The sequence below is a fragment of the Melopsittacus undulatus genome, chromosome 4 (assembly GCF_012275295.1).
Source record: "Melopsittacus undulatus isolate bMelUnd1 chromosome 4, bMelUnd1.mat.Z, whole genome shotgun sequence".
Classification (NCBI taxonomy): domain Eukaryota; kingdom Metazoa; phylum Chordata; class Aves; order Psittaciformes; family Psittaculidae; genus Melopsittacus; species Melopsittacus undulatus.
This window is the reverse complement of record NC_047530.1, coordinates 47,909,867-47,933,264: the sequence shown is the minus strand read 5'-3', so window position 1 is coordinate 47,933,264 and position 23,398 is coordinate 47,909,867. Positions and strand designations below refer to the sequence as shown.

General features: G+C 40.3%; 1 protein-coding gene across 2 annotated transcripts; it reads right to left on the bottom strand.

Moving 5' to 3' along the window:
* Positions 1-218: 218 nt before the first annotated feature.
* On the bottom strand, positions 219-23,356 carry SLC39A9 (solute carrier family 39 member 9). 2 transcript variants are annotated; one of them, XM_031049087.2, is made up of 8 exons: positions 23,132-23,356; positions 22,783-22,900; positions 19,032-19,140; positions 15,619-15,810; positions 12,939-13,007; positions 11,690-11,775; positions 9,635-9,769; positions 219-4,584 (listed from the first exon to the last, which is right to left on the bottom strand). In XM_031049087.2, the coding sequence occupies exons 2-8, from the start codon at positions 22,876-22,878 to the stop codon at positions 4,354-4,356; spliced, it is 918 nt and encodes a 305-aa protein (XP_030904947.1). In that variant the 5' UTR covers positions 22,879-22,900; positions 23,132-23,356; the 3' UTR covers positions 219-4,353. The 2 variants fall into 2 exon arrangements, with proteins under 2 accessions (XP_030904947.1, XP_005149296.1); XM_005149239.3 differs by having other exon boundaries at positions 22,783-23,355.
* Between the last annotated feature and the right edge of the window lie 42 nt (positions 23,357-23,398).

The window sequence follows — 23,398 nt, the reverse complement described above, 5'->3', positions numbered from 1 at the left end:
GTACTCACGTCCAAATCACCCTGCTAGACTGGCTCCCAACATCTCCCAGCAGTTTCACTCTTCAGGCTTCCAGGGGACACTCAGATGTTGTGAAGAAAACTAGCATAAGCTTAAACAAAATGTACTGCCTGCATTGCGCACACCCCACTGAAGATTGTCACTGTTCTTGATGGAGCTGTCACAAAACCCCATGCAATAAATGACAGGCCAACTCCAAAGCACTGCACCTAGTAAAAATTTAATATAATAAAACAAATTGAAAATGGCAACATTATTTTAACCGTTCACAATTAAAGTGGAAAAATTATAAGGCAGCCATTCATGGAATGATTTCGTGTACAAATGGTTCTGAAAAAGAGACATTAAAATCACAGTTCCATACATGGAGTCAGGTAAACAGCTATGACCAAGCAATGTTTTCCCCTAGAACGCCAGGGCTGCTAAGGGATGTACTAAAAGGACAGTAAGAAAAAAAGAAGTATTTTATTTTTAAAAGACGTGAACAGGAATCTGAAATTCATCATATACTTCCCCACCATACAGCAACCATTCCTTCCCCCACCGCCCCCAAAAGAATACAAATACACTTCCTTTATATTCTTCCCAAGCCCCAGCACAGAAAGGGAAGGGAGTGGGAGCAGCAGCACCATTTATTCCACAGCATCTCTCTCAATCTGCATACAGCTAATACCACAAGGACACACATGCTACTGTCAAAAGCCCCTTGAAGTCTCTGAACTAGTTCCTGAAAAACACAGCTGTTTTCCTGGATCTCTTGGATAGCATTAGCCTTTTACACCATGCACCTTGAAATAGTTATGTGAAGTCAAGAGTGGGTTCTCTCTTCAACACCCAGTCATTTGACATGCCACAACTATGAAGAATTCCTATCCTGGTGTGACAGCTCTGCCACCCTCACTTAAGTTAATGTCAGTGCAGCTTCTGCATCTGTCATCAGGTGCTGAAAAAGTGTATTTCCCTTCTTTATGTAAGGAACAATAGCAGAATTAGAACAGTAAGGAAAGTAGCTGAACACAACAGGATCAACAAACAGCTTTAATCTAATTCCTATTGTCAAATAAGAATCACTAACAGAAAATACAGCTGATGAGAAGATTATAGATTTCCTAGAGGAATTTACAGAAGGAAATGCACTTGGTTAAAGCATTACCTCCTAGACTTGCTGCCACCTACCTCACAGTGGAGAACATGGGCAAAGATGGCTATTACAGAGAGTTAGAGGAATTTGTTTGGACCAAGGTCCCCTGAGGAATAGAAAATGGTACCAGATGGCACTGACTACATGTAGCGCCTGGATTTACTGTGACAGATGGGGAAAAAGGTAAAAACATAGCTATGATAAAATGGACCATTTTATTTAACTCACTAAAATACTCTGCTTCAAGAAAATAATCCTCTAATAATTTGGACAATTTTTATCATTTAAAACTTTACATTCTCCTTATCACATAACCAAAAGCTTCCTTAGTCACTGCAGTTTCAGCTACAGAATTGAAAATGGTAGTTCAACACACAGATAACAGAAGCAGCCAAAAGAAAATGCTATTGCTGCTTCTAAATGGGTAGGAAAAAATAGAAGTCTTCTACCACTTAATAAAGTTCCAAAATGAAAAGTATGCATCATCAGAATTTTTGTGCTAATTTTAAAGTGCCAGTGTTTTAATTTAAAATCTCTCACCTGCTGCTATAACTCAGCCTCTCTAGTTCATGAATCATTAAACTAAATATTACCCTTTTTGGTGGCTGCCCCACAAATTGGGAATAGGATCTGAAGGCCAGGGGAAAAGAAAGACAACAAGATCCCTCTGCAGCAGCACCTCCAATGATTAATGCTCCAGAAGTTACATCAAAGTGAAAAGGCCGGCTGCCACATCCTCATCAGTGCACACTGGTGCTTGTAAGAAAGTACTATCGACATTCTCCAACACTAGAGCAAAAAGGCATAAAATGAGACCTTACCTATATATACCTCCCAAAACTGTTGCTATTGTTATACATAGGCAGAAGTGGAACCCAGTCAGGATGCCATTTAACTACTAGGGTAGAAGTGCAAGTGACAGATGATAATTTAAAGAAAAAAGCTTACTGTTTTATGAAATGTAAGCAGCTGGTGCTGCACTACACTATCTCCTGCTTCTGCTGCAGATCTTGCAAACTCTCCAGCTTCTGGAAACAGTTACATGGGAAGATTAAGCAAGGTAAAACACTGAGATTATCAAGGAAGAAGCTATTTAGGGGGAAATCAGGAAGAACACTGGGAGCTCTGGTGAAAACATCACTGTGCATCATTCGCATGTGTCAGTAACCTGTATCACTGACCTTTTTTAAACAGCCAACTTAGGAGTCATGTATGTATGTTGTAAAATAAAGTGCAGGAGAGGATCTCATCTATGCCAGTAATTTTGCAGTGGCTTTTTGAACTTTTGAAGGTCTAATGTCAAAAATGCCTGTTTAGGCCTGATACATTAATTCTATCTGAAAATACTGTCTCGTGGGAAAAAAATATTTCTAAGAATTTTGCATTGATTTTATACAGTAAAACACACGAATGAACAAGCACTCCCAGAGATCAATACTAGGTTCAATCTTGGGATACATGTGTATTGTTACAAAGCCAACAGACAAAACAATCACTAGTCCAAGAACCAGGCCATAACCATTACTGAATTACTAGACAGAGGACAATGACAAAAATGTAAAGAAGTTCAAGTGGCACAATGGCCTGTGTTGTACACGCAATAAACAGCATGAGAAACAGACACACTCATTCAGATGGAAACAAGAAGCACTTCAGTTAAGACGATATTTCAAGCCTTGAAAAATCCATTTGAAACAAACAAACAAACAAACAAAAAAAAAGAAAAATATATTTGGCAATGTTATCTTTAAAAAGTGCAGACATTACAGCTTAAAAAGGGTATAGAATTAAAAAGTTTTCCCCTAAAGAAATAATTTTATATTGAGTCTGCTCATGTCAAGCTTTCCTGACTTTTCAATGCACCTCAGTTATTAGAGTATAATGTATTTTGCATAAGAGAAATGGTGTCTGACAAGAGAAGGCTGTGCCTTGGAAAGGAGAGATCTTCTATCACTCTTCTGCAGTAACAGGCATCAGCAGTTGGCAATAAGTCCTCTAGTAGATTCACCAGAACTAACGCTTACCAGAGTAAAAGGCAAACGCAGAGTTCCCGAAGGAAAAACAAAATGCCTAACCGGTCCACTGGGAACCCACCAATTTGGGTATTTTGTTTGGGGGTTTTTGTTCAGAACTGCTTTAGTTATGCTTTGTACTCTATATGTAACATAAATATTTAGTTAAACATCTTTTGTTAGCCTTAACACCTTTTATTTAATGATATAAACCCCTGCACCCTTACCAATTTCAGCAGTTCAGACTTCTGAAAATGAGCTAATAAAGTTCTCTGGTCCCTCAACAGCTGTCTCCATCAGATTTCTACTCTTCAGAGCCCAGAGCAGCTCAGTTTCGATGGAAACTATGGGTATCTCTCTTAACAGTAGCAGTAGTGTAATCACAGCACCCAGTACTTAATTCCTACTAATGTTTTTGGTGCCTTTGCTTTCCGGACTTGGCAGAAGACCATCTCCCAAGAAATAGTGCCTTTTAAAAGTTTATTAACGCTTGCATAAACAATCAAAACACTACTCTCCTTGCTTCTATTCTTTGTCTTACTGGAATTCACCACAAAATTTGTTTGCACTTTCTTCATCAGCTGATCCCTACTCTAATCCTACACTTTGATTATATCAATTCTTTCCTATCAGTGACACTTCTGTGACAATTGCAGCTGTCCAGAGCTCCGAGTGCAGCCCACTTTTGCCATACAGTTACTGACAAACATCACATGGATCAGTTGTACTGTCAGGACAATACAGAACCAATGAGGGGAAATCTTCTTCTTCATTAGTAAGACTTCAGCCTCTCACACAGCAGCCTTCCTTTGTTTTTACTCTCAGCTGTGAAAGCTGAACTGCAGGATATTTTGGTGATAGAAATTTCATGATGAGTCGCTATGTTCTTCCCCGCTCACTTTTCTTAATCTCCAAATTCCATCTTCCCTGAGAATAGGGCCAGAAGTAACAATTAAAATAGCAAATGTCTTCAGAAAAGAAAGTTACACAGAATTACGTCCGGCTACCAAAGTACATTTTGCTACACTAAAAGCTTTCCCAGTATTCCTCATTTTGCAATCAGTGTTTCCTCTGAACTCCATAAAGTGGATGGGATGGATGACAGGTAAGAGACAATGATAAAGGGAGCAGCCAACAGTTACTGCTCATGTCAGATCGAGGAGAACGATGAAATTCGAGCATTTAGTGATGGTGTCCAATGGACAAAACTAGTGGAATAAGGCATCCTATTACTAGGGCTGCCACCTCCAGACGACTGAGTCCTTTTCCTCCATTTGATTCAGGTTTGTGGCTATGAGCAATTCCTCCTACTTCTGGGAGGACATGAACTGTGGCAACATAAAGAAAAGTCCCTGCAGAAAACAGCATAGCAACTCCGGTGGCATTAACTTCTGAAAGGGCTTCTTTGCTGCTCTGAAATGGAAAAAAAAAACAGAAAGAACAAAAATAAAGATACGCAGATGTTCTTCAACCAATAATAAAATTCTGTAAGCAGCCAGACACAGTAGGACTGCTATCAACTCTTTTTCTCTCAGAGACAATGGTTCAATGTGCTACTTTGTGTCTTGTACCTTATATGTAGCAACTAACCATGACATGCTAAAGTTAACATGTCAGAAAGGTACCTCTCATCCTAGTTAGTTCACTTTGGACATCTAGGAATCCTTAACAGAAGAAGAGTTATAGTCTGTGCCAAATGAAACATCTTGTTTGACCATCTCACAGCAACATACAAGATGCCAAAATGACAAAGTGGACTTAAAAACGTTTATATCGCTTATTTTTATCGTTATCGCTTATTATTATCGTTAATCCACATATTTTAGGAAGGACTCCGAAGACTTTTTTTTCCCCACTTTTTCTAAACAAATTGTTCAGATCAGGTAGTAGCCTTTAAATATTGGGTCCCCTGCTGGTCAGAGCAATATTTACTAGATTTAAGTCCCAAAACATCACTCATCCAATATTTCATTTGTATGTACAAGTGAACACCCAAATCCTTGAGAATTTCTATGCAAACTTGATAAAGAAATGCATCTTCTGGATCAAAACTGAGCACCTCTTCAGGTTCATACCAGGATTTGACATGGACAGTGGGATTGAGTATGCCCTCAGCAAGTTTGCCAATGACACCAAGCTGTATGGTTCGGTTGATACGCTGGAGGGAAGGAATGCCATCCAGAGGGACCTTGACACGCTTGTGAGGTGGGCTGATGCCAACCTCATGAAGTTTAACCATGACAAGTGCAAGGTCCTACACCTGGGTGGGAGCAATCCCAGGCACAGCTACAGGTTGGGCAGAGAAGAGATTCAGAGCAGCCCTGCGGAGAAGGAGCTGGGGGTGTTGGTCGATGAGAAAAAGAACATGAGCTGGCTTCAGTGTGTGCTTGCAGCCCAGAAAGCCAAAAGTATCCTGGGCTGCATCAAAAGGAGCATGACCAGCAGGTCAAGGGAGGTGATTCTGCCCCTCTATACTCTGCTCTTGTGAGACCTCACTTGGAGTATTGTGTGCAGTTCTGGTGGAAGGAAGTGCAGCATTCAGAACTTCAGACTTCAGAAATTCAGAACTTCAGACTTCAGAAGGAAGTGCAGCAGGAGGGCCAGGAGACCTCCTTGGATGGATAAGGAGCTGCTGAGAAAAATTCACAAGAAAAAAGAGGCTTATAAAAGGTGGGAACAAGGACAGGTGGCCTGGGATGAATACAGGGATGTTGTCAGGGTAGTTAGGGACCAAGTTAGGAAAGCTAAGGCCCAATTGGAGCTAAAATTGGCAAGGGATGTTAAAGATAATAGGAAGGGATTTTATAGGTATGTAGCGGCTAAAAAACAGACTAAGGACAACACAGCCCCCCTCCAGAAACTTTCAGGAGAACTGGCTACACAGGACTTGGAAAAGGCTGAGGTTCTGAATGGCTTCTTTGCCACGGTCTTCACTGGCAAAGGCTCTGACTGCAGCACCCAAGTCTTGGAAGGCGGATGCAGGGACTGTGAAAACCTAGACCTTGGGCCCACTGTACATGACAATCTGGTTCAAGACCATCTTAAGAACCTGAATGTACACAAGTCCATGGGACCTGATGAAATCCATCTGCGGGTCCTGAAGGAGCTGGCGAATGAAGTTGCAAAGCCACTGGCCATCATATTTGAAAAATCATGGCAGTCAGGTGAAGTTCCCAATCACTGGAAAAAGGGAAATATAACCCCCATTTTCAAGAAGGGGAAAATGGATGACCCAGGGAATTACAGACCAGTCAGTCTCACCTCTGTGCCTGGCAAAATCTGGGAGCAGATTCTCCTGGAAGGCATGCTAGGGCACATGAAAAACAACAAGGTGCTTGGTGAGAGCCAGCATGGCTTCACTAGGGGGAAATCCTGCCTGACCAATTTGGTGGCCTTCCATGACGGGGCTACAAAAGTGATGGACAGGGGTGGAGCAGTTGACATCATCTACCTGGACTTGTGCAAAGCGTTCAACACTGTCCCACATGACATCCTTGTCCCTAAATTGGAGTGTCATCAATTTCATAGGAGGACCACTCAATGGATAAAGAACTGGCTGGATAGTCACACTCAAAGAGTTGTGGTCAACGGTTCAATGTCCTGCTGGAGACCAGTAACAAGTGGTGTCCCTCAGGGATCAGTGTTGGGACTGGTCTTGTTTAATATTTTTGTCGCTGACATGGACAATGGAATTGAGTGTGCCCTCAGTAAGTTTGCTGATGACACCAAGCTGTGTGGTTCTGTTGATACGCTGGAGGGAAGGAATGCCATCCAGAGGGACCTTGATACACTTGTGAGGTGGGCTGATGCCAGCCTCATGAAGTTTAACCATGACAAGTGCAAGGTCCTACACCTGGGTGGGAGCAATCCCAGGCACAGCTACAGGTTGGGCAAAAAGGAAATTCATGGTAGTCCTGTGGAGAAGGACTTGGGGGTGTTGGTCAATGAGAAAATGAACATGAGCCAGCTTCAGTGTGCACTCACAGCCCAGAAAGCCAACCATGTCCTGGGCTGCATCAAGAGGAGCATGACCAGCAGGTCAAAGGAGGTGATCCTGCCCCTCTACTCTGCTCTCGTGAGACCTCACTTGGAGTACTGTGTTCAGTTCTGGTGTCCTCAACATAAAAAGGACATGGAACTGTTAGAACAAGTCCAGAGAAGGGCCACGAGGATGATCAGGGGACTGGAGCACCTCCCGTATGAAGACAGGCTGAGAAAGTTGGGGCTGTTCAGCCTGGAGAAGAGAAGGCTGCGTGGAGACCTCATAGCAGCCTTCCAGTATCTGAAGGGGGCCTACAGGGATGCTGGTGAGGGACTATTCATTAGGGACTGTAGTGATAGGACAAGGTGTAATGGGGTGAAACTTAAACAGCAGAGGTTTAGACTTGATATAAGGAAGAAATTCTTTACTGTGAGGGTGGTGAGGTACTGGAATGGGTTGCTCAGGGAGGTTGTGAATGCTCCATCCCTGGCAGTGTTCAAGACCAGGTTGGATGAAGCCTTGGGTGGTATGGTTTAGTGTAAGGTGTCCCTGCCCATGGCAGGGGGGTTGGAACTAGATGATCTTGAGGTCCTTTCCAATCCTAACTATTCTATGATTCTATGGTGTCCTCAACATAAAAAGGACATGGAACTGTTAGAACAAGTCCAGAGGAGGGCCATGAGGATGATCAGGGGACTGGAGCACTTCCTGTATGATGACAGGTTGAGAAAGTTGGGGCTGTTCAGCCTGGAAAAGAGAAGGCTGCGTGGAGACCTCATAGCAGCCTTCTTGTATCTGAAGGGGGCCTATAGGGATGCTGGGGAGGGACTATTCATTAGGGACTGTAGTGATAGGACAAGGGGTAATGGGTTGAAACTTAAACAGCAGAGGTTTAGACTGGATATAAGGAAGAAATTCTTTACTGTAAGGGTGGTGAGGTACTGGAATGGGTTGCCCAGGGAGGTTGTGAATGCTCCAACCCTGGCAGTGTTCAAGACCAGGGTGGATCAAGCCTTGGGTGGTATGGTTTAGTGTGAGGTGTCCCTGCCCATGGCAGGGGGGTTGGAACTAGATGTTCTTAAGGTCCTTCCCAACCCTAACTATTCTATGATTCTATGATTAAGATCATAGGACACATCTTTAAAAGTAATGAAATGCAAACCCACTCGGGTCAGTTTCAAAACGCTTCTTGAACAATTTCCAAGTCAAATGTGGCATTAGTCCTAAGGTTATTCTTCCAGACTGGAGATGCATCTTCTACTCTAGAGCTATAAAACCACTGTGACAGCCCTTATGCCTTATTAATTCTCTGTTTGCAAAATGCAAACCCAACTCCTAGTAAGCCTACATCAAAAGAATAGTCAAAGAGCATTCTTATTTCTATTTACAAACCCAACCCCTTCTACTGTCTCCTGTACTGCAGTATCAAATATAAGTCCTTCTCATCAAGTAGAGGTTAGCCCAGACGATTTACTTAACCTTTCCTCTTATGCCTTGACTTTCATGAGATCACATTAAGATTCTTTACAACCAGCATGGCCCACAGCAATTAAAAATATAGGAGTGTCATAGGAAATGCTATGAGAAACAGAAGCATTTAATTTGGATAGAGATATAGAGTCATATGCAGTGGCCCACTTCACAGGCCTTTTGTTGTATAAAGCCAAGACAAGACTATGGTTTTAAGGAGTGCAAGAGGCAAAAAGGCTGTTCTAGCTGATGATTCAACCTCTGACGTAGCACAAGAAAGACTTTGAACATACAGGAACAGTTCTGGGATGGTGGGAGAAACTAACAAATATTACTGGGGGCGTATGAGGATGCTGAAGGGGGACTCTTCATAAGGGACTGTAGTGAGAGGACAAGAGGTAACAGGTTCAGACTTAAACAGAGGAAGTTCAGGTTAGATATAAGGAAGATTTTTACTGTGAGGGTAGTGAGGCAGTGGAATGGGTTGCCCAAAGAAGTGGTAAATGCTCCATCCCTGGCAGTGTTCAAGGCCAGGTTGGACAGTCTTGGGTGATACGGTCTAGTGTGAGGTGTCCCTGCCTATGGCAGGGTGGTTGGAACTAGACACTTTTAAAGTCCTTTCCAACCCAAACTGTTCTATGATTTTTTTACCTGTACATTAAAATGCATGCAGCAACACTGAAAATTCCTCAGTTATAATCACCAGACAAAAGCTGGTATATGAATATGTTTTTCACAGTGGGGAGCAGCTGAAAAAAGAGTCAGAAACCAGCCTTCTACAGAAAGCTATACAAAACTCTATAGGAGTGATGTCACTGGTTCTGATGGAAAGCGAGGGTTATTTTTTATTTCACGCATTCATACTGCTACCTTTTCATCTACTTATTTTATCATCTCCATTCTGCTAAATTTTTCAAGCAGCTTGGAATAATGTTCTATGAAACTCATTCATTCCTTTCCCCAAACTCCACCACTAAGCTACATTTTAGGTAGAACAAATCGCAGACCTACCTTGCTAAGCCCTAAGTATGTCACCATTGACATAACAGGTGCTGCTAACGCAAAGACCAGCAAGTGTTTTCTAATTCGATTCCGCTCCAGCCCAGCATGCATCAGGAAGGAAACCAGGCCAAAGGCAGCTGGTGCCTGCAAGAAAACAATATTCACTTGTAATACAATACTTTCTAAAACCCTCTGAAAACTGACATAAAGTTGAAATATGACTTGCTACACTGAAGTGTACAGAATTGGAAGAAATTCAGGGAGAGCACTAGCATGTTGCAATTAATCCAAATACAACAGTAGGCTGCAGACAGCCCTACCTTAACAATCATGCCTAATGGAAACTCATGGTCTGGCTATCAGAGTACATATATTTGTGTAGTCATTAAAAATATTAAAATGCTCACTCTTACTTGAGCCATTGCTGTAATCCCCAAATCTCCATAAACTTCTGTGATTTTTTTCCATCCTGATACTACTACACAACCTTAGATGGACAGTTTCTTTATCTACAGAAAAAAAAACTCTACAAAATCCCCCAAGATAGATAACTGTCAACCTTCACATGAACAAAGACCTAAGAGCTCTTTGACTACTTCACCATTCAGTTTCATTTCTGTTCCCACTGGGAAGCAAATAAACATTTCCTTCTCCCTCTGCTGGCATTCAGTTTCTTACCCACAAGTCATAGCTGTCCTGCACTCATGGAATTTACTACATTTTCACCTGCATAAGGACAACAGCAATCCACCCTGACACTTTTCAGGTAAGACAAGCTAAAAATATATTGAGCAGTTTAATACACAGATTATTTTTTTTTTAACCTGGAAGAAGGAAATCACGAGTGAAGGAAAAAAACTGAGAAAGACAAAAGCAGCAATCAGGATCAGAAGACCAGAAAAATAAAAAAAAAAAAGACACCAGAGAAGAAATGCATTTATCTTTCAATACCAAAAATTTCTTTATAATCTTTCATAGAAGAAATCTCCCTCTTCTAAAGTTATACAATTTCAAAAGTCAGTTAACTTGAACAGTAAGAATAACAGGTTTCATGTGGCAACAGCCATAAACAAAGATTCACAGCAAGACGTGACACTGATGTTGCCACCTCTGAAGGCACAAATTTTGTATGAACAGATACACGATGAACCTAAGATATGTATGAAAGATATACTAGATCCAGCTTTCCTAACATTTTGAACATGCAATTATACAAGCAAGGTTTTTGGGGGAATGTATGACTTACTACTGTAACATATGTATATGCCACCATAAGTCAAATATGCATCTGCACACACGTGTTTAGAACCTGTGTAGCTAATAGGTATCTTTGCACAAACATTAAGGAGAAAGATTTTCCAATCTCAAAGACCCACTGTTTGCTTGTTACCATCGGAAAAAGCAATTTTTGTTTTTGGCATATGACTGATGTTGAAGCTACTACAATAACATAGGTAGCCAGAAGTTACAGTTTAGTACTGTTATTAAGTGGTTTCAAAAAACTAACCCTTTAAACAGGATAACCCTAACAAATACACTTCCCATTTTCTTAATATTACAGAATAAAGAACCCGCTGTGATCAGCATAAAACTACTCTGTCTCCTTGAATACACTACCATGAACTTCTGTGCTCCATCCTCTAGAACTTCTTTGAATACAGCTCTTACAGTAGTAGGAATCTGAGAGAGGGGTTGTTTGGAAGAAACAAAACACCACCACACTAGCTTCAGAAAAAGTCAAGTGAAGCTCCCACATGTTTTCATGAGCTATTCTCTCCCTTCTTCTGGGTCACTTCTCAACCACTGCAACCAAAGCAGGCAGTAGGCAGTCAGAATTCTCTCTCATTCATATTCCCTTCACACTTAGTACTCATCATTTGCTGCTCTGTCACACATTGTATCAGTGCTTTTTGGTCCTTGAAGCTGTATCACTAACCTGTCAATGTTGATGGTGTTACACATTTCCATATCACATCACTAAGGAAACTTTAGATCTTTAGTAATTTCTGTATACTTTAACAGTCTTTTAAAGAGCCAAAAAGATTTTTCTGGGTGATGACTTACCTTGTGCAACATAATTGCAACAAACACTATCAACTGGACACTAGTCTGAGAGGTTGAAGCTGCTGCACCCAATGCAACACCATCAGCTGAAACAGGAGTGCAAATTCATCATTATTCCTCCACATTAATTTCAGCTTTCCCATCCCCTCAACAGGTGATGGCACAAAACATGTTGATTCAAGAAGTCCTGTTACTCAAAATGCCATTAACAATACCAATCCAACATGATTCACTCTCCTTTGTTTGTTAAGTCACAATAATTACAAAGTATTAGACAACCTTCAACAGGAGCTGTGTCTAATTTCCCAAAACTATAAAAATCATACAGAGAAATCTATTGAGTACTGACACATTCTGACAAATTAGAATCAGGCAAGAAGTTTAGTTATTTTAGTCTTCTGTAGTAGAAGTGGTTTCTCTCTGAATTAGAAAAAAATCTGCTTTACATTCCAAGAAAGAATTTTAATTACTACTCTTTAAATGAATTTTTAAATAAACTTGTAAATACTATTTTTTTTACCATTTAACATAAATATATTGTCTATATGAAATAGGAAATCCTTAATATATAGACATTTCATTAATGAAGAAATCTTTTTACCAACATCTTATAACTTATCTAGACAATAACAATTAGTAGAAGAGATTCAAGAGCGTATTTATACTACACATATATAGTGAAGAATTACAACACAAACATGGGTTGGCTGAAACACACATGTAACTTTTTAAGCCCTTGCAAGTCAGCCCAAATGTCTGTCAAATCTTTGTGCTCCACCCTATTATGTCCTTTTTTCCCACAAAATACATGTTTTGAACTTAACAGTTTTTTTAATACACAGGTCAACTGACAAGCAAACCCAAAGGTGTTTCATACTACTTCGCAAATGTGTTGGCATGTACTGAAATTTAGCAGCTAAATCAGCCAGCAAAGGAATTGAAGAGGCACAGTGAGCATCACTGGGAAAAATAAAGTTACAATACTGTACCCAAACAAAACTCCATGGAACATTCTGAGCACTGTAGTATGCTTTCCCAGTGAGTGTTAGGAAAGATCCTTACTTCTCCCCACCCTGTGTTTTTGTTGTTGGTTGGTTTTGGTGGGTGGTTTTTGTTTTGGGTTTTTCTGGGGGTTGTTTTTAAATAAAAAGCCACCTTCCAGAAAAAAAAAAACAAGTGTTTTCATCACATCTAAGGATAAGCTGCACAGCAACAGAAGTCCAAGTCCTAGCAATAGGTCCCAGATTACCTGCAGCATGGACTACTAGTCCCAGTGTTGTTGTGATTTTGGAATTGCCAGATCTTGCAGCTTCTGGATCTGAAATGATAATGAGGAAAGTTAAGAGAACAAACACATAAATTATGCTGGAGAAATATGTATCACTGCATATGTGTCTACCAGCTGCTTAAGCAGTTATATTCAAAACTACCAGCCTTTGTATTTCTGCATGACATTTACTGTAAAATAGTATGGTACCTAACACCTCCAAATCACCTGAAGTTCTGTTAACAACTGACAGAATCATGGATAATGCTTTGCAATTTACAGGATCATTAATACAGGCAGCAGCAGTTGTTTTTCTTAACCTCCTGAAACCAAATGTCAGAGTTCTGTGCTACCAAGGGGAAGAATAGCTAGTTTTGGCATGCCCAGAATCCAGAGGTGCTTGAAGAGTCAGGATGATTTTTTCCCGCATAGCCCAATGTTGGCATTTTCCTTCAGGTGACAGTCTGCGGCAGTCTCTGCTGCACTGATCCTATGACAATTCCTAATAAGCAATAAATTCTACTTGTCATGGCAGCAGTTGCAAAGACTTCCCTCCAACGTTAGTGATCATAGAGAAGGAATGCAGCTAGTGTTGCTTGAGATCCAGTGTTTTGACTGCAAATGTTTGACAACCACTCTGAAGACATTTGCAGGTCAGCTCGTTACACAGCACAAGAGGGCAATGTCCACCACTATGCAATCAGCACCGAAGATGTACAAAGGATCACTGCAATGAACAGAGCAGGCAAGTCCTACACAGGTATAGAAACCTCTTACTGTTCAACTGTCTAATTCCAAGCAGTTGAACAGCTGTTACTTCACTATACTAGTGGTCAGTATACTGATGCAGGCACACTTACACAGCTACTTTATAAGTCTGCACTGTAACTGAAACAGAGTCCAGTCCTATTCCTTCTCTCCTGTTCCCCACCTCCAGTTTCTCCCCAGTGCCCAGGCACCCACACAGTTGCCCAGTGAGTCAGATCAGGGAAGGGAGCTGGCTAACAAGTAATGTATTCTCTTCAGTCAGATTGATCCTCTGAAGCTAAGGGAGCCTATTTGAGCAATTCATTGTGTAAGCTGCATTTGTGCGACTGTGATGGAATGCTCCTATCAAATAGGAGGAGATATTCACAGAGATTTTTTCCTCTGAATTTTAGATTGACCAGAACAACAACAACAAAAAAAAACCAACAAAAAACAACAACCCAAAGAGAGCTACATTTGGTTTCATATTCCATTCTGGCCAACAGAATTTTTACTGTGAGGGGGGTGCACTGGACCAGGTTACCCACGGAAGTGGTAAATCATCCCTGGCAGTGTTCAAGGCCAAGCTGGACAGAATCTTGGGCGGCAGGGTCTAGTGTGAGGCATCCCTGACCAGGGCAGGTGGGTTCGAACTAGATGATCTTAAGGTCCTTTCCAACCCGAACTATTCTATGATAATAAAATCCAGCCACCTATAAGACAACAAAACTACCAGATGTTGGTTCAAATGAGAAAAACATTCTTCTATGGTAATTTTAAAAAACACTACAAAAACACTACTACATTTCTTCTGACAGAGGTACAGACTAGATAACGCTTTACTTAATATTCTATTTTATAGCACGTTATCTCTAACACAAAACAATTTTTTCCTGGTATTTGCTCTGATCAAAGACACAGAAAAGGGTCATAAACTGTACAAACCAAAGATTCTCCTGTCAGTTGCTGGCCTTGTCATCCTTAGTGCTACTGTTTCCTTTGAAAAGCTCTGAAAATCAGCTAGACATAATTGTGGCTCCATTTATGCTTCTCCAGGAGCAGAGAGGTGTCACAGCCCCTGCACTGGCTTCCCATCTGTCCCACAACACTAACCCCATAGAGGCATTTCAAGAGCTGCACTGCGAACTTCGGAGGATCCAACCAAAATATCTGTGTGTGTGCACACATTTTATGCTTCCTTCAAGACAAAATCCTTAATTTTTGAGGGACAATTTCCATCATCAGAGGAGATTATGTAGGAGAAAAAGAGCAGCCAAAGGCAATAAAATATCTTTTCAGAAGGTAAAACACCCCTGGTGCACTCAGCCTGAGCGTGAAGCCATAGGCAGAAAACAAAGGCAACCGCAGGCATCTTAACAGTCTTCAATAATGTTGAGATACCTTTGCTCTAAGCAGAAAGCATGTGGAACTAAGTGAGGCTCTAGACCAGTAGGGGAGTGCGGCTGTGCAGTTACAGAAAAGTACCAGTGTTTACATCTAGTCATTTCTGGAGTCTTACTGAAGGTAACTTGCTGTTCTTTGCAAATTTTACCTACATGTATGAAAATTACATAGGAAAACCAAACAAAGATAAGACAAGACTAACTTGAAGGTTTTTGGAAAGCCAAAAGAATCACCTATGGGTGATACTGTAAAACAGACTAGAGTGTCATTATATGTGCTCGTATAGTTATTTCATGTTAGCAAGGAAGCTCTCAGATTATGCTGAATTCCAGGACAGATTTTTAGCACGAACACTTCACCACAGACCTTGCTTTTTGTTTGTAAAGCACCTACTAAAACTCTCAACATGACTGGTCAAATACAATCCCAGTAGCATTAAAAAAATTGAAACTTGCTAATTAAGACTAAGTCAATCAATCAGCAAGTCTAAATGAAGTAAATCTTTACTTACCATCTGTAGAGTGCACATGAGAGCTGCCTATCTGATCCACCAACAGCATGAAGACAAAGCCAAGGACAAGGGATACACCAATGTAGGCATGTAACCTGGAATGGTCATGGCCATACTCATGTGCAACCGGGATTTCTGCCACCTTCTCAGACTCCATCACATGCTGCATCTCACTCACCGGGTGATGCTTCCCTGTGGCACATAAGCAAACAGATTAGGAGACAGGACTAAACATGGCCAGGCTACTTTGTTTAAAGTCTGCATTTTAAATGCAAATTGATTGATAAAAATTGCTGAATAATTCATTTTTTAACTGAAGTTGCCAATTTTGTCAGTATTGAGAGATACTGTCAAGCAGATTAAGTCATAATCTTTATTTAAGTAAGAAAATGTAGAGTGAAGAAATAAAATAGGTTGAATCCACTGAGACCTAATGCAACTTTTTAAGATCAACTTCTTATCTCAAAGCATCAGTCTCTAGTTAAATAAGTTAGCATTGATACAGACTAGAACAATTAAGTCAGCACACTATCCTACAAATGTCAGTACCATCCTAGAAACCTAGGAAGTCCAAGCCCTGGGGTTGAATATTGTGTGGTTATTTCCTTTCCCTACACAAGTTTTAATTCCATGCCCTACCCCAAGTCCTTTACTTTGTCTCACTGAGCTACCCTGAAACTACCTTGAACCAAGGTAATAATAGTCTGTGTTGAACTACAATTACAATCAATTCAGACATCATTCCTGTTTCAACCTTACAGTTTTAAAGTTCACTCTATTTTATTTAAAGTGAGTAACAGTACAACTTTCACGTACATACCTTTATGGCAACAAACAAAATGAAGCAGAGCATAAACTAGGGCTCCCCCAGCATCTGTGGCTTAAGTGACAGAAGTAAAGCTTTTGTCAGTCTGGGGAGGTCTTTCGGTTGGCAAATACTCTTCAGAGGTTTTAGACATTAGGAGCAAAAACTTGACTTATTCTAGTAACTTATTTTCTTGCTGGAGTATTCATATGCCTTTATGAATGAGACACAATTGTAATATCCATCCAACTCTACACAGTGCTGCCCAGTGCCATTACCACAGACAAAGCACATCAGAATAGGCTTGGTAGCCCTTGAGAGCTTTCACTAACTTATTTGTGCAATAAAATAACAATACCATACAGGACCGTTGACAGCTATATTAAAAAGTAAACTTTGCTTCAGATCCCGTCAAGCCATATGACATAGTGGGTGACTCAGGACAATCTCTGTGACAGTGTTCATTGTCAGAGGAATTTTATTTGCTGGTAATACTCAAAACAAGGTTTCACTACACATACACATAGGCTTATGATAAAATAATAATCTGAACCATGATACGCTATTTGCTTTCAGCCTATAAGGTCAAAAACTAAAAGCTATTTATTCTGTGGAAAAATACAGAAGTAAATTACTTTTGTATCAGTGACAAACACCTGTTCTGGTAACAAGCAACCAGGCTCAGAGTTAAATTACAGTTGAAACTGGGAAAATAAAGGCCTCTCTCTTCCCTCCTACATCCCCCTGCTGAAGTTACATGAATATAACTCAGTGTTCCTTTAGGCACCTTTTCTAGGCTCCATTATGTTAATGTGTGAATTAAAACAAAAATGCACTGAAAGCTGTCAAGTTCTCACGATCTTAAGCTTAGCTTTGATTATCCTAAGTTTATAAGAAAAATATTGGAAATATTTTTTGCAGTTAAATCTGTAATACCCATAAATCTTGCCTCTGCAATACAAAAAATCTTTACAGACAGGCTTCAGACACAATACTGAGAGTTAGAATTGAGTCTGAATTCATTCACAGAACAAATTATTTTTTTCCTAGGTGAATACTTCTGATATTACTACTGCAGTAATGGGAAGTATCTTTTTTCTCCATGTACTAAACCTTAAGTTATAGAGCATAATAGCTCTAGACAGCAGGCTGTACATTTCATACATGAACAGTATGCCCCATTTAGTGGGGGGGGGAAAAAAGCAAACATTCACAGCAATTGTTTTTACTGCTAGCCACATCATTACAAGGAAAGTTTAGTGTACTTCAAATTAGAATTGAATGGAGAGCAAACATGTAACTACAGCTCATTAGAGACATCCTACATTAGAGTGCACAAATTACAGTACAGTATAAAAGCATAATCAGGGGTTCTTTCACTTCTTGATAAAGGATGATTTCATATTATTCTTCTATTTACTTTAAATCTAAGTAGAAGAACAAATTCAGTGGAAACTAAAACAAGATAAATTATAGCGTATTTAAAATGAAATTTAAAACAGTGCAGAAACAAGAAATATATATATAAAAAAAAGAGTAGTACAAGAAAAGCACAGCATTACAATTATCTCTCAAACCCAGAAAAGCAATAATGGTACAGGCACTTGCAAAGTTCTGTGCAGCCTCAACTCTTTAGTCCTTTCTCCTGTAACCACTAAGTAGTTGTTATTTATCTGCAGACAAATTTCTGATTCTTAGCATACTGGAAAAATCTCATACATGCAACAGTAATATAATAGCACAAGCTAAAGCAAGCTTTAAAGCACATTCAGAGGCAATGATCCCTGACTATTTCAAATAATGTCATAACCTCAGATTGCGGTTTACTAAGACTTTGGGGTATAAGATGTGCTCCACACTCCTGTGCCTACATGACACAATCAGCATTAGCTTTGAGCTATTCATTAAAGGCTATGAGGTTTTGAAGAATGGTGATAGCAGACTAGAACAGGATGCTTGAATATGGAACCATGCATGGATATCTGCTTCATTATAATGAATACCTTCACCCAAGAAGGAAATGCCTCCTACTCTGTAAATTAGCCCTATATAATAATAATTTTCAGTCAGGTATATTAAGGTCACTTAATTCCAATAAATTCTTCAGCTTCAAAGGCAGAAATTTTCATGAGGGAAAGTACATAAAGATCCATAAAACACTTTCTACAACTGCTTTAATTGAGAAGCAGTCTAAACTGCAGAAAGCAACAGCAAATTATCCAGTTTCATTCTCTGCCAAAGGCAACCCTACACTTCCTTTGAAGTTCCATCAAAATTGAAGTTTATCTTATCCCAGAAAAAGGGGCACTACAAATGACCTGGTATAAATAGCTGTGGTCCCATGAACAGTACACTACCTGGACTGGCAAATGACTGGATCACTCAGCAAGTCATCAGTCCACTGCCCGATCACATCCTTCTGTCAAATCACCATAAACATGCAATTTCATGCCTAATGCAATTTTGTGATCCTGTGATGGCTTTGTACCATGCTGCTGTGAAACCCTTCCATCAATCTCATGTTAAAAGCCCTAGAAACAATATTCAGTATAGCCTAACACCACGACCTAAGTTATCTTGAACAAGGGTGGCTGAGTTCGGCTCTTACCTTCCAAAATGTCTTCATAAAGTGCATGTACTCCTTCTGGCACAATGACTGCCAAGGCAGTTCCACACAGCAGCCCAGCACCCAGAACAGTCACCAACTTTAATCTTTCCTGCAAGCAAGTACAAAAGAAGTATTACCTTTAAGAATAAAAATACTTTCTTTACTCTCCAGAGGTTGGGGGCAGAGAGGGGAATTATCCATTAAACCTCTTGCTTATTTCAATTCAAGAGCACCAGTTACATAGTCCCATATTTCTAAGAACTTTCTAGAAGCAAACATATCCAGTATCCAACACAACCATGTGAAGCAGGAAATGAAAATTAAAGATGACCCATTGCTTATATCAGACAAGAAATGAAAACTAGCATACTTGAAAACAGCAAGAATTGTTATATTTGGCACTGATGATTATTTGGGTCTAATTTACCCACTGGGGCCTCAAAATGTAAGGTCTGTAGAGACAAACACAGACTGAAACTGGATGAATTTTGAAGCATGTCTGCAACTCTACATTTCATCTTCATTCTAGGTCTGTTTTCAGTATATTCTTCCTACTAGAAATTATACTTTAACATGCGGGTCCCTTAAAAACACTGTTAGGTATGGCACAGCACAAGATAAATTGCCTGTTCCAAAAAAAAAGCCAAACTAAATAATAAAATACAAGAAAAAAAATAAATTGCCAAAGCAAAAACATTAAGACAAGAGAACCAACAATGTAAATGCGCCTACGAACACACTGGGCAATTAGGAGTGTAAACTGGTAAGTCAGCTAGATTTATACAACAAAGAAAAGAACAGACTTCCTTTAAAAACATAATACTGTGGACAGAAAAGTAATTTAAGAGAAAGAGCTCCAAAAGCAGAATTATAAAAAAATAATTTAAAAAGGCTTACTCAAATGAGACTTTGAATAATGGAACTGCACCAAACTGATAATGGGGCATATTTCGTGTCAGTCTTTTTTCTTTTTCTAATCTGACTGGAGATGCATAAATGCAGAGCAATGTGCCTGGGTTTATAACCACTTCTAAGCCTTCCAGTAGCATTTTAAAATGTAATAAAGTTTTTAAAGGCACTTGAGGCAATATAAAATCATATTCCGCTCTTCATGTCATTAAAGAGCATGGTAATTCCCCTTTCCCTATGCAAAGGCAGGTTTTAAAATAGATTTTTTACACAGGTATTGCAAATTTGCAATTAAACCATAACAAAAAGTACATAAACTTAATGGTTTTTATAGCTTAATTTGTATTTCATTAAGAATTTGTACAACATGATTAAAAAACATGCAAAGAGTTTAAAAGTACTTGCTACTGTTAGTAAGGATTATCTTCCTAATTATATTCTAATCAGGGGGGAAAAAAGCTTATAGAAACATCACCCCTCCCACACCCCTTCCAAACTGACTATATTCTGATTTACCAATATCAGAACAGTTTGACTTTAGCCTGTCAATGCTGTAGTCACAGGGTAAAGCCATGTACTGAAAATGCAATTATATAAACATCTAAAAGATTCTGAAACACAACTTGCAGAGGCTGTTTCCCATCATGTCTGTAAGACATATCACACATAGCAATCATGAGAGTTTAGATCTTCATAACAACTGTGCAGCACACATTCTGTGGCAGAACTATTATCATCTTCCATGCATAGTGAGATGTCTGGGTGCTACCAAAATACTAATGTTCAATACCAAGGACCTGGAGACAGAGGTCACTGTTTAACTAACAGGAAAACACTTGTTGCATATCCTTATTATGCCATCAGTTCTCCTTCGTGCACCACGATGACACAAGCTGTTTAGTCTCACCCAAAGAGGCAACACTTGCCTAGGAGACATAGGAAGCTCTAGAAAAATGCACAGCTAACTTTCTGAAAACAAGCCAATGTGACAAAAAGGGCACAAATGCAGCATTACTGGGGAATATTCAAATAGTAATATGCAAGAGATGCACATGGCATATATAACAACTATACAAAGTAAATTGTTATATGGTGGCAATGCACATGAAAAGATAATCTTCAATACCCACTGTTCATAAAGTAATTTTGAAAAAAAAATAAAATATAGTATCTTACAAGGAAAACCAGGATTATCTTAATACTGCAGCACCATAATCTATTTCACATATGTATATAAACACAGGGGAAATAAGCTTTAGAAGTAATACTGGTTTATTACAATTGCTTGCTTTTATTTGAGCATCTGTGAATTCTAAAGATCCATTAAAACAATGCAAACTAACAAGTTATTATTTCAAGAGAAGTCTCCATGTCCTTTTCAGTACAAAATAGTCCAACACAGTACTTACTACAAATTAGCATTAAGCAGAAAGGGTATATCTGCATACACAAATACAGTGAAGCTCTATGCAGTCTGTACCTTTTTACCACCAGTAAAGTCATACCTGACTTTGCTGAAGTTTTATACTGATCTGAGTCAAGTGTAAACTCAGTCAAGGATTTCTGAGAGTTCAAAATACCACAATGAACATGACAGCATATGCAGGTACTGTTAGTAAAATGCTACACACACAGAAGACTATTAAGTACTTGATTACTACTTATACAGTGTTGGTTTTGGATCCACAATAGAACTGTCTTTCTATAGCTGCTGGGAGCCCCAAAAGGCTTAGAAGCCCCATGATTCAGCTATAAAAATATATAAGAACCACATAAACACAGGTCAAGAATACTATCTTCAAACACCACTGAAGATAAAGTCTGATGCAACAGGTGACTATCAAGCAAATACATGAGAAAATTCAAAACTAAATAAAAAAGAAACAATTCTGCTAGGCAGTGCCCTCAGTAAAATTCCAAGAAAACACTTCCTAGGCTTCAGCACAAAAGTGAGTTTTGAAGAGACAACAGAAGCAACACCACTGAAGACACATAAGAGAAGGTCCATCAAAGCAATGGCAAAACAGAACTATGCTAATGTTTACGTAAAAACATCAGAAGGAAGTCATGTTTCAATCATTTAGCTGAACTGTACTGTTACCAAACAGGACTGCCTTTCCTTCCATGCTGCTGATGGTGTACTGCTCCCAAAGCCTCCTGGTAATAAAGGGCTCAAAGGCCAAGTGCAACTAGCTCTGTGACTTGACGTCAGCACAAATCACATCTCTCCTCCAGCACTATCCAAACTTTTCTTCTTGCTTTCCAAACCGCTGCTCTTAGTAGAAATGGAAAGTCTCTCATAAGAGAGCTCTTACTGCCTTAGAGCAACTAGGCTCTCACTACCATATACCTCTAAACAGCAATCATCAATCAGAAAGAGAAGAACCCCTCGGGCAGCAGAGCACATTAGAAAACTTACAGAGACTAACAATCATCATCACCTGCTTCAGCAATCGTTGTCAGAATCGTTTTAAAAAGTCCTAATTTGAGTACCCCATAGACACATAATAAGTTAACCTCTGAGCTCAGTAGTTTCTGACACAAAGCTTCCAAGAATGTGCAGCTTCTAGCATGTCTTTCCAATACATGCTATGACTTTGCTTCACCTGTGGCTGAGACAATTTGGCTCAAATCGGGCACATTTAAATGGCTTTTACAGACATTGTAAAAGATAAGCATAATTCTACGCTGCGATTCTGAATAAGCACCACATTCACAACTTCCCTAAAACGCTTTAAATCACGACACCACCCCTAATAGCGTTTCCACACTTGCAAAGGGACAGCATTAACTGTAGTTTCGCCCTTAGCAACCAAAGCGCATTTCAGCGAAGCTGTCTTACCTCGGAAAAATTAACTGCCAAAGGGATGATTCCTGCCACATAGCAGGCCACCAGCATAGCCAGAGAGAGCAGGCAGATGGAGCGGAAGTCATCCATTTCGCTGCGTTCTGTCCGGTCCCTTAAAGTGAAATTCGAGAGCAACTTTTCCACCTCGTCCGCACGCCTTAACCCGTGCAGACACCAAGCTCCCAAGAAGGGCTGCCAGCCATGGCTCTCTTGCCCGACGGTTCCGTCCGGCTCGGACCCCGGCAGAAGCGCCTCCGGGCGGGGCGTACGGCAACCGCAATGCCGCCGGGGCCGCCCAACACCGCTGCTGGGGAACCCCGGGGCAGGCAGGCCCGGCCCTCACCTGAGGCAGCGAGACCTTCCCCTGCACCTACCGCCCCCGAGGGGACACGGGGCTACAGCGGGCGGAAAGACGGCGTAAAGGGTACAGGGGGTGGCGGAAAGCGAGAAGAAGGCACAAGGAGTCGCGGAACCGATGCCTCAGCCCGGCCGCTGCCTCAGACGCCAAGTGGCACCTCCGCAACCCAGCACTTCCCCTTCCAGGGCACACTCCACCCCGCTTCCCGACTTCAACATGGCTGCCGAAGCCGAGCCCGCCCAGCACCTCGCT

What these genes read in the sequence shown, in the direction of transcription:
- SLC39A9 (XM_031049087.2), bottom strand. Translation starts at nt 22,878, where the DNA reads ATGGATGACTTCCGCTCCATCTGCCTGCTCTCTCTGGCTATGCTGGTG. An exon ending in TCATGTGCACTCTACAGATG is followed by an intron (nt 13,008 to 15,618) that starts GTAAGTAAAGAT and finishes TTATCATTTCAG; the next exon opens with ATCCAGAAGCTGCAAGATCT. An exon ending in CATACTTAGGGCTTAGCAAG is followed by an intron (nt 4,585 to 9,634) that starts GTAGGTCTGCGA and finishes TTTCCATTTCAG; the next exon opens with AGCAGCAAAGAAGCCCTTTC.